Here is an 11868-nt window from a genome sequence, read left to right as displayed (position 1 = left end):
CCAAAAAGTTACATAATTTTTAAGTGAATTTATCGGAAAGTAGTTTGAGAAATTGAAAAGTATTGAATCTGTGCAGAAATAAAACTAATATTTTCATAATTATTGTGAGGGATTTTAAGCCTTTGTTGCTTCTGTTGTTTCAATGAATCTCCAAAGAGTGAGTTTGTTTTAAAGGACTAATAGATGCAGTTTATTGGCAGTAGAAAAGTAGGTCACTTTTTTTCTTTTGGTGGCTACTGAAATATTGAAAGTACACGCATTGTGAAGGCTGCTCTCATTAATCCAGCGTGTGGGCTGATTATTACCATTATAATAATCAGGGCATTCCTGGCAAATGACCTCACGTGGTACCTTGTCAGAGCTGCTTTTTAAACCATTTAAATTGTTTCCCTTGGAGGACAAGTGGAGCTCAGTTTCATGCGTGAAATATTTCATGTTCCCAGCAACGCAGAAGCAGTCTCATATTTTCTCACAAGTTTTTGTCATCACAGCAGTTGTTGAAACATGCTCAGAAAAAAAATGCAACTTCTGCTCCAACTGTTGTCTATCATTCACCGACCATAAGTCCAAGGTTATTATGATACACATACATTATACACACATGTAATATGCTTCAGCGAGTGTCTGAAAGATGCAGGGCGTGACGATCTTAACAAAACAGTGCATTGCCGTGAATGACTCACGAGTATTATATAAGGTCACAGCCAATAAGGTGTCACTAGCAGTTAGTAACACAATCAGCTTGTGGTAGCATGTCGAGGAGAGGTGTGTTGCTCTGCTATTGTTTAAAATTTGGTTATGCATTTCAAGAATGCTCATCTCTATTTTCATTTAGAGTATTGTTTTTTTAGGGTCTGATTTTGGGACATTTCTATTTTCTTATATTTATCTTGTACTGAAAATGTAAATCAATTTGCTTATATTAAAATAAATATTATTTTCCTTTAATGAATCAGTAATTTATATATATGTTATATATGTTAAGTCAAATGTTTTTTGTTATTAATAGCCATTTTTCTTTTCTGTTCCCTGCAGATGGTTTTTAACATTCTTTTTTTTTTCAGTTTCACCACCAATGGCCTTCATAAAGAGTTGTATTTTAAATCATCAGCAGAGAATCAGATGGCATCAATAATAGATTATTTTTACCATCTTTCATCAAAAGCATATCTTTCCATTTTAGAGTAGGAGTCCTTGTTTGCTGACTTGCATATTGTTTGACTTTCCAGTGAAAGTTAAAGTAGATTTAAATGTAAGTGTGTGTGTGCCTCTTTTAGATACAGACCTGATCAAAGTTTTAAGACCAGTTGAAAAATGGCAGTAATTTACATTTTGCTCTGTTGGATCTTAAGAAGGTTCTAAATTGAACTTCAAAATGCAAAAAGAAAAAAAAAATGTGAGTGAGACCAAAAATTCAGAGTAACCATTTTACAGCAAACATGCCATGTGGACATCAAGGTCATGTTTTTCCTCATCAGAGAATAAAACTTTCTTTCACCTGTCGATGTCACATGTTTTGTGCTTTCGTGCAAACTCTAAACGGGCAATGTTATGTCACTGAAGGAGTTGAGGCCTTTGAAGAAGAAGTTTTTTCTTCTTAAAACTCTTCTCTTGCAGACATCGGATGGTTATGCTATTGCAATTGGCGCGAGTGACGAGCTTAATTTGCGTGTGTATCTTGATAGACAGCAAATTGGATCCGGCTCATGGCCAGTGACATTTTTTGGGGTCTGCCACTTGACCTTTCCATAACCCTCAGGATCTTTTAAGAAGTTTAAAATGACTGGTGCTGAGGTTGGACGCAATAGACAGTCATTTAGTCATTTATGACTAAATGGTCTTTTGAATGATGTGATCTTAAACTTTTGATAAGCCTATTTCAGTGGTGGTTTGCAATAAATTGCTCCCTCACATTTCATCTTTTTATATTGTGAAGCTATAACTTAGAAAGGTGCAAAATGTGAATTATTTCCATTATTCAACTGGTCTTAAAATTTTGATAAGCAGTGCATATTCTGAAGGCGACTGATTTTTCCTTCCAGTACGAGCTTTTCTGTGGATGCTTGCAGCAATTTATCCTTTGAAGCTCTAAAACCCTATCATCCTCTGACTAAAGAATCTTTTTAAGAAGAAAGAGAGGGGGAATTAGTGTGCAAGTTATAAGCAGGACTAGCAAACTATTTCATCAAGTCTTTTGAAAATATTTCAATTCTCCTGAAATGCCAGAGTAATGAAAGGTTGGAATTCCTTTTTTCAAGCACTTTTCTCCTGGATGCGTATCATCTTACATAACTGGAAGCACCTGTCAAACAGCATAGTCACAGTATAACCTTTTCTCTTTCCAATGGAGCCACTTTCATGTTTTTTTTTTATTTTACAATTTACCTTCATGTCAAACGTATTATTTGCAGGACAGTCCTAATTTGACAAACAGGGAGCAATTTTTCAGTTAACTCTATTAAAATAATGCTCTGTGGTGTTAATGAGGTACTGAGCATGTAAACTATTTTCTAAATGTGTATGAAAATGGAAATAAGTGTTAAACATATTGTCATTTTTTTAAAGTTTTAGATATAACAACAACTTTATGACAAGTCAAGATAGGTCATAGAGTTGACCATCATTATTCTCTGGATGAGATTAAGATGTTTTTCATCTTTCTTGTAGGGGATGTTTTCTCACTACATATCATTTTTCTGGGCGTTCAAATATTTTGATTGGCTTTGTTACATTTTCCCATGCCTTTTATTTAAACTTAAATTGGCAGCTGTTAACATTAATCTGCTGTTAATAACAGGCTGTGATATCGCTCATTGTTCTTTCATTTTGAACACAGAATATCAGTTTACAATTTCTAAAGAGTCAAAATATGCTCAGGATACCAAAATAGACAGGTTGTAATTTCATCCAACCCTTAAACAAAACCTGTACAAATACTTTATTTCTCAGCATTTCATGTGACTAACTGTTGCAAAGCTGAAAACTGAGATGTCCGCCTGGGATTCCTTTTTATTTGTTTTAGCTGTAAGGGATCTGTCTTACCACATTGTTTTAAGGCCCTATATCATATCAGTATATCTAACTCATCAACACTGAGCTTATGCCATAGCTGTACAGTTACACTATAGCACATTGCATTGAGATACAATGTCAGAAACGTATTTTTTGTGGCACAGTAATTTACAGTTGCCTACTTTATTACATACTGTTGAAAAATACAATAATCAGTCTAATGACGAAGAAAATTAAAATGTACATTTTTTAAAAGTCAAGCTGCTAACAGGTTTTCTTTTAAATTCATAAGTTTTTACTTGTTCGTTTTATGTCTTGGTTTCTTGATTTTGATCAAATACCGTACGTGCATTATGTCTGCTGATCCACAATTGTACTTTGCATAACTTCCTAAATACTACTTTAGTATTAACCACTGTGTAGTCCGCTGAAAGGTTTTGTTGTAGGGAATTTAACAGGTCACCCTTAGAGCAGGTGTCAAAGATATTTGTCATCCCTCAACACTAATTACTCTTTACATTCATTACATTCATCTATCGACATGTTTTTAGTTAATGTGTCTTCTGTGTGAATCTCTGTTATTATTATGCACCAATAATAGTGCATGTGAACAGAGATGAGTACAACATAGTATCAACAAAAGGTGTTTGTGATTTCATGCATTCAATGGGTTGGATTCATTATATTTTTTGCCCCTATCCCTCAGGTAGAACATATCCCCTTACAAAGTATGGAATGATATGACAAAAAAAAAAAAAACAGCACACAAATATGATGCATGTAGAAATTTTTTTTTTTGCTATTTTTGTTTGAGTAAATGTTTTTCTAGAAACATGCTTGGAAATAAATGGAACACATAATCCTACCACCTAGGGCCTTTTGCTATTGTGCACCACCCATGTTGATCTACCCCAGGATATTTTGAGCTCTAGCCAACATTTACAAGACTTGATATGTCGAGGCAGAGTAGGTCATGTTTCATCTTGAACTGTTTCACAAGAAAACTAATGAAGCATCTTTTCTTTCCTTTCTGACACGCACCGTGCTAAACTTAAAGTGTCATTCATGTTCCTATTTCAAAATATTATTTATTGTATGACTTGAGGTTGTCAATGAGGTTGACAACACCCATTTTACTACCCTGTTGTTCACTTTCTTATTACTCTCGCCCTCACTATAAGAAAATTGAGTTTTGCCTGTCTTGTCTCTTCACACTCAGTCTATCAGATTTTCTAAACCATTTCACTATTTAAATCTGCTTAAAATATATATATTTGTCCTCGTCCATTATGCCTGCTTTATATTGATGTTCATATTGTAATTAATTAAAAAACACTAGATTTGTTCTTTTAAATATTTGCACAATACCAATTAAGTATTTGAATCATCATATCATAGCAAACTATTTACTCACTCACTCTATGAATAGTGTTACATTTTCATAAAACTGAACAAAGTTGCATCTCTTCTATGTTAAATGGTACTCTAGTGTAGGCTAATTCTCTGTTATCTGTTTCCATAGGAAACCCAGGAGAAGTTCCCAAATCTCAATGAAATTGAGGTCTGGGAAGAACTAGGCAGTGGGGAAGAGCAAGGAAGCACCGCAGACTGTGATGATGAAGATGGTTGCCAAAGCTCAGGAGATGGTGACGAACAAAACTGTAAGTCACACACCAACCTGGGCGAATGCCACCTCTACGACCACACACCAACAAGAATTCTCCAATTTTTATATTCCACATTATATCCAGAGTCTATGTCTAGTTAAGATTTAAACTGTCAATATCATACTTGACTTTTTTCAACCTTCTTTTCCTGATATTATGTAACCAATCAAGACTTTACTTTGAAAAGAGTCAGCCCACATACCTCTCTGAGCACCGACACTAACATGCTTATAGTGAAGAAGATGTGAGGTCATGTGCTAACTGAGAATATTCACTCAGTCTCCTAAAGATTTCATATTGCGCGGACACTGGGGAGACACTGAGATCAAGTTGTTAACATCTAGAGATCTGTAATAAATACTAAATGTCTTGGTCATATTATATTCACAGTTTACTTGTACTTATTAAATCCATGCAATAGAATGGATACAATTCTCTTGAATCCATTCCTATATGTATCTGTCCATACATGAATACATCTGTGTATACAATGGCAAACAAGATGTTTTGTTATGAAGAACTAAACCTTCTCCTGATGTTGATCAATTTGACTGCTGTTACAGTTAATCCTAAATAAGTCCCACAAATCCAAGTGTAAAGTTATAAATCAGATAAAAATGTTTTGTTTTGTTTTTCTTGAGTATCAACTTTTCTTTGCTTTGGAATGTTTTTTTTTTTTTTACTTTCATTTCTGAAAGATGAATAAAAAAAGTTAAAGGGAACCTACTGACATTACACTTTTCCAGGTGATATACACACTATGCATTGTACTATAACAAATTAATTACTGCATTAGTGTGACGTGGCCTTACAGAGATCAGCCTGGGATACTGCTAAAGTGTAATGAAACCCCAGGTCATAAATTCAACTTTACAAAATTTGGAAAATATTTCTAAAATCACTACAACGTAAAATCAGTTAGAAGAAACCCACATTTCCACATGTTTGGGGTTTTTTTGGGAGGGAGGGGTTTGCACAATATGAAGTACGTGGATCCAATGCAGTACTTATAATCGGTAGTGTATATATGTTAAAACATGGTAAAGCACTGGCTATTATGGCCTTTTACTGGATATTAATTTCACTCAATTTAAGAGTGACGACCGTTGGGACAAAAGTGGCTTTTCTTCTCTGCGTCTTGAAGCCTGGACTGCATCGCCTGTGTCCAGATGGGATTCAGAAAAATGAACAGCATCTAAAAGACTTAATACTAGTGGACCTGGAGGATGGGGGTCTGTTTCTATAAAGCATGCCATGATCTCAGTGAAAGGGTTTCAGTCAAAAAGCAACACTGTTTCATATTTTTGTAAGACACTTTATTGGTTACTAATGTTTCAAACTCAAATATTTTGGATGTACAAAGTAAGTAGATGTTAGCTTTTAATATTAGAAATCATGTCAGAAAAGATTTTCTGTGGCTTGGTTAAGTTGTAAGATATATACTCTGGGGCTTCTGGCTGTGGTAAAGCTCCAAAGGTCCAAGTTATGAGGAGGATTAAACATCCTCTGTTGTATTAAACAGAGGACTTCATTAAAAGTTAATGAACAGTTCCAATCGGCAAACAGACTCAATTTATCACCCATCACTCAGAAAGGGTGGAACTGCTCCTTGCTAAATGTAATGTCTCCACATGCGTAAGCTGAACGTGTTCTTCTCTGTGTAGGACAAATTTATACCGCGGCTTCCAGGCGTGATATCTACAATAACTAAATCCAGCTTATGTCTTGGATCCAGCAGTTTACAGTTCGGAAACATTGCAGATTTCCTTAGAGAAAAGTTGAATAATTTCTAGATTTGTTAAGGAGACCAGCAGTAGCTTACTCAGCCTTAGAGCCTATAAGACGTTCAACCCACAGAACATGCAGGACAAGTTTAAGAAAACAGAATGTTCATATAATTAAACTCAAGTGTTCCAATAACAAATCTCTATGAACATGGTCTACTGTTTCTTGTTTTTTCTTGAAGAAAGTGCACCCTCACTGTATTGCCTGTTTGATCTTGGCTGTGATCTTACTCCTCTTGCCAAGGGACATGCTGGTCTACTTTCTGCGCCAGCTAAACAAGGTCTGGTCATGTACGAACTGCCATTGCAACAATCACGAACAAAGGGGATAAATCAGCGTATCTTTAATGAACCGTATTATCCCTCTTCTCTGGGGCTATGAGTGCCTCTTCTGTACTACATTTTCTGGCATGACCGAGGCTTATTAACCGCATTAGCCGTGGGATCATTTGTGAAGCTGCTTCCAATGGGGCTATTCATTAGCTCATAAACACATTAATCTTCAAAATACTTTTCTTTATACTTTAGACCACTATCTTTCTATTAGGAAAAGGGATGCTTCAAATCTTGACAGATCAAGACTTTTTTTTCTGCCTTTTCTGACAGGACCAACAGTGTGGTCTGGGGTTTTAGTAGTTAATTATAATTTTTTTTTTCCTCCAGTTTTCTTGTGCAAGTTTGCAAAAAAAAAAAAAAGACAGCCAGAATAGGGTTGTCTGAAATTTCCCAGAGATCCAAGCCAATACATAAATAATATGTCCCCATCCACAGTGGGAAGTTTTTTTCACGTGGAAACAACGTTTTTGATGTGAAAATTTCACCCATGCATATTCATGTGAGCAGTAAAAAATGTCTCTTTTGTGAAAATGCTGATGTGTTTGTTCAGTTTTTAACCTGACCTATAACCCCAAATGCTCCATATGCTTCCTAACTACAGAGCACAATATCAGATAATATGTTTGTGGTGATTCTACAGCAGCTACAAAAAGTTCTACAAAAGCCCCAGAATCACAATGTTTGTTAAAGATGCAGAACTTGAATAGAAAGACACATTATCAAATTTTTGAGCAAGAAAATCGTATCCTTGCTGTGAATGTTTTGGAATTAAGCCTACTTTACAGAAACATTGGCTTGCCTACACATTAACCTGTGTTTTCCCCTGGCATTGCATTTGCACATATCCTGCTCTTAGTTATTCAGACATATGCTCCCTTCGATAGACTTCCTCCAGATGGTGTATTAAGAAAAAGAAAAGGAAAAAAAAACAGGGCTGTGATGCATATGCCAAAATGCTACAGATAAGCAGAATGGCAAACAACCAGAGATAACAGACCAATTATATATTTCAGAAACTAAAATGCTACCCAAGATACATTTACCTATCTGAATAAACATGTGATAAGGTTTATGTCAATACTAGGCCTGGTGTGGGGTTTAAGAAGTCTTTTGAACAAGTATGTAGATGGCAAAGCAGGTTATACATCACATAAGAGGAAAGGAGGTAAACAGGGGACTGATCTTAAGATTTATGCTCTGCATTATTATGTGAATCAGTCAACCTTGAAAACTCAATTCTCCTTTGGTAACTAGCAGCATCTGCCAGGACAGTCTTCTTATGAAGAAATTGAGAAGCAAGAAAATGCACATATTAATGGAAGGTGGAGCATCTGAAGAGCAGCAAAGGAAAATGTATGCTTTCCAGTAATTAATTAGCTTCTGTTTCAACCCCTCACTAACACACACGTGAATTCAGATACATTTGTTCTTAATACTGTCTGAAGACAAATTAGCAATGTATTTGATACAAAGTATTCATTCCATATTTTGACATTTTACAGCCAGACATGTTGCTAAACTATTTGTATTGTTGTAAGGTACTTAACACAAAATAAAGCATAATGAAGTCGAAGGAAAATTATGTTTTTTTGTTTTTTTTGTTTTTTATTTACACTATGGCATGAATTCAAGGGCCCCAAAACAAAATATGTGCAAGCAAATGTGTTGTACAGTTGATTTTAAGATAAGATATTCCTTTATTAATCCCGTAGTGGGGAAACTTGCAATACATTGTAAATTGATTTCAGTATAAATACAACTGTTCTATGAAGGCCTCAGATTTGCTTAAGAGAAGCTACCAAAAGACCCAAGATAATTCAGGAGGAGCTCCAGAGATAAAGCACTCATGTAGGAGAATCTGATGACAGCTCTTAGTCACATGTCAGCCACAAGTCTGACCTTTTGAAAAAGTGGTAAAAAAAAGATACAAAAAAAAAAAAACGCAAATCATGTTTGTAATTTAAAGACACAAAAGGGAGGCACCAACACGTTCTTCTGCTCAGATGAGACCAAAACTGAACTTTTATGGCATGTATGCAAATCACCATGTTTAACAGAAAACTAAACTGGCATTTCACTAAGGTAACACATCTGGTGACCTCATGCTATGAAGATTACTTTGAATCCCCATAGCATGGCGATTTGATAGAAGGATGTAAGATTTGATGGAAGGATGAAAGAAGCTAAATACAGGACTATCATGGGGGAAAAACTGTTAACAGCTACAAAAGACTTAAGACATGGGTAAGATTTTATTTTTAAGTTTGTTTGTTTTGTTTTTTTTGGTAATGCAAATTATCTTCTCTCTTTCAAACGAATCAATATATTTTGTTAATCCCAGAGGGAAATTCATTTTGTAATGGTCTATCACTTTAAATCCCTAATAAATAACAAAGTTTGTGGTTGTAGCGACAGAAAGTGAGGTAAGGTTCAGGAGGTGAATACTGTTGCAAGCCACAGTATTTATTTCATTTTGATGTCGATATCAGTGCTCACCATTATGTGTGTAAAGCACACAAATCCCTAAAGGCTGACAGTTATTGAGCAAGTCATGGGACGACTTGGTTCAACTTACACCTCTATCACAAAATAATCACAAGTTTGGAACAGCCTGGCGAAAACAAGAACACATCTGCCTTTGGTTTTAGAAAAGTTAGAACAGAAAGAGGAGATTAGGTTGGAAGTACCCAGTGTCACAGCTATAGATGAGGTGGAGAGAAAAACATCATAGACAGTACAAACAATGCCAGAACTAATACCATGTAGCTTTTTGACTTGATTTCACATCAAAATAAGCAGTTATGAAATGAAGATACAGCTAAATGAGACAGAAAAGGATACAAATTAGAGAACAAAAATGCAGTGTTTAAATCAATGACTCAGTCTACCGTGAGAGAGGAGGTTTAGGAACATACAATATGGATTTGGTGCTTGAAATCCCTGTTTGGTTGCTTATAACTCTGCTAACCCTGGATCTTCCCCCACCAAGGTTCTCTCTCAAGACTGCGTGCATAGAAGCTGCCTGACCAGCAGATGTAGTGGCTGAGTCCCAGGTGCGGATATTACTAGTGGGGCTGCCATTTCCCCTATTTTTTTATGTAGAGCTCACAGGGCTCAGAGAAAGTTCCTCCGGGAAGAGCTATGTTGTGGAAGAGGGAACAAGAGGATCTGCAATTGCTTTGGACTTAAAGGAAGATGGTCTGGTTTGCAAATAGATGTGGTGGGGATTCATTACATTTCTAGTCACATTAAAAGACTGTCTTCTTCTTCATTAGAAGCTGTAAAACATATTACATAGTTGTTAAGTTTTGGCTCTGTTGTTTAAATTTGAAGAAAAAACAATCAGTTAGGGTAACACAAGTTTAAAACTTTTAAAATAGAAATAAATTAGACTTTCATTTTAAAGCTAACCTGTAATTGCCAAATCACCACATTTATTTAGATATTTTTTTATATTTATGTCCTGGTTATATCTGTCTCCTGTCATGCTGTTTAAACCCTGATACTGCTTATTTTTTCATGGAATTCTATTTCTTCCATGGCTGATCTGACCTCTGGTTTTTATTGCACTTTTTTCGGACTGTATTAACTTGAAAGGCTCCCGAGGCGATGTTCATCAGAGGAGCATAGTTCCCATTAGCAATCATCATCATTTCCTTTTAAAGCAGTATCTGTGGGACCTTTATGACTGAGCTTCCCCAGCACACCAAAACCAAGAATCTCTGGTGTAGCAGCAGGCCATAAAACAGAGGCTTGTGGTGTGAGAAACTACCCACGGAAATTGGTGAAAATGATCCATACAATTCAGAACTTTGTCTGACTGCACAGAAGTTAAACAGCAGAAGCAGGGGGAATGTCAATGACTCAGTGCTCTGATTCAAATAAAAGCATTAACAACAGAACCAGACATGGAACCAATATTCAACCATCTCAAGGAATTTTTATGGACTTTTGCAGGTTACATGGCAATAAATGGCATCTTAGGGATCCTAAAACATGCTTTCCAGATTCATAAAGGTCTCTGTTGAAAACTGCAAATTCAATGCACATAACCTGAAGTTTATTATGCGCATGAAACCCTTGTGCACCATTCTTTCCCCTTGACCCTGGCATTGATTTTGCTGTTAGTTTTTTTTGTAACGACCAAATGTTTATTGATTTTCAAGAAATATTTTGATCTCGGCTTTAGGAGCTAGGGCAAACTTTCTTTTTCATCTGCTTCACTAGAGCACTTAGTTAAGCTTACATAATTCTGAGGGCTGCAATGAGAATTTGATGAGCATATAGTTTATTTGTATAGCATAAGAGACTGACTGGTATGTCTGAAATTGGCGGTGGCTCACGCTCTTTTTCAATAGATAAACTGGCATTTTTGTACAGAATGAGTAATGAAAGGGAGATGCCAATAGTACTGAAAACTACAGTAAGCTGTATTGGGATTAGTATTATTCCTTTGGACTCATTTCAAAACAACTGCACAGAGAGAAGTAGGTGAGAGTAAATAGGTGAGATGAGAAGGAAAGACCAGCCCAGAAGAAGTTAGGAAGGTGCATTTGGTTTAAACGAAACAGGTTTAGATAGTGACTGTACATAACCACTTTATATTTTGTAACGCCATGAATGATTGTGGCAATCAATCCATTTGTATATTGACTACTTCCAGGTTGACTCCAAGTACAGGCATTATGCATAAAAGAGAGACGCATTCAAGACAAATCCCCTCACTAAAGGTCAATTCTATTGACCAAAGCAACAAAGGCCTTCTCTGTTATCTATAACTAATTAATTAGAGCTGAACCTGGAACAGGTTGTCAAACATGGGGACTCCGAAGGGTTTGATCCCACAGCAAACTAGCTAAGTACAGTGTAAAAAGAAAGAAACACTGACAGCTTATTCTTTGCATATTGCATAAACATAAAACTGCAATGAGTAAGTGAGGCAGAGGTTACATCAAAGTATTTTACTCACCCACACAAAATGAAACATTTATAGCATCACAGCACAATGTTTTTTCTTCTTCTTCTTTTTACCCTCACAGATATCTAAAATCACTTTGAAGTAAGGATGG

At 35.9% G+C, this 11868-nt stretch overlaps 1 protein-coding gene across 2 annotated transcripts in view; it reads left to right on the top strand.

Annotated features, from left to right (window-relative positions):
- The window catches only part of gpc5c (glypican 5c), a 100514-nt gene that overhangs the window by 77184 nt on the left and 11462 nt on the right, over window positions 1-11868 (top strand). For both annotated transcript variants that reach the window (XM_008433801.3, XM_008433800.3), the window contains one exon: window positions 4535-4673. In XM_008433801.3, coding sequence (XP_008432023.2) covers window positions 4535-4673 — 139 coding nt within the window. The remainder of the gene's footprint in view (window positions 1-4534; window positions 4674-11868) is intronic.

Source organism: Poecilia reticulata, chromosome 17 (genome assembly GCF_904066995.2).
Source record: "Poecilia reticulata chromosome 17, P_reticulata-male-v2, whole genome shotgun sequence".
Lineage (NCBI taxonomy): Eukaryota > Metazoa > Chordata > Actinopteri > Cyprinodontiformes > Poeciliidae > Poecilia > Poecilia reticulata.
Note: the sequence above shows the minus strand (reverse complement) of the source record. Positions and strands in the feature narration are given on the sequence as shown.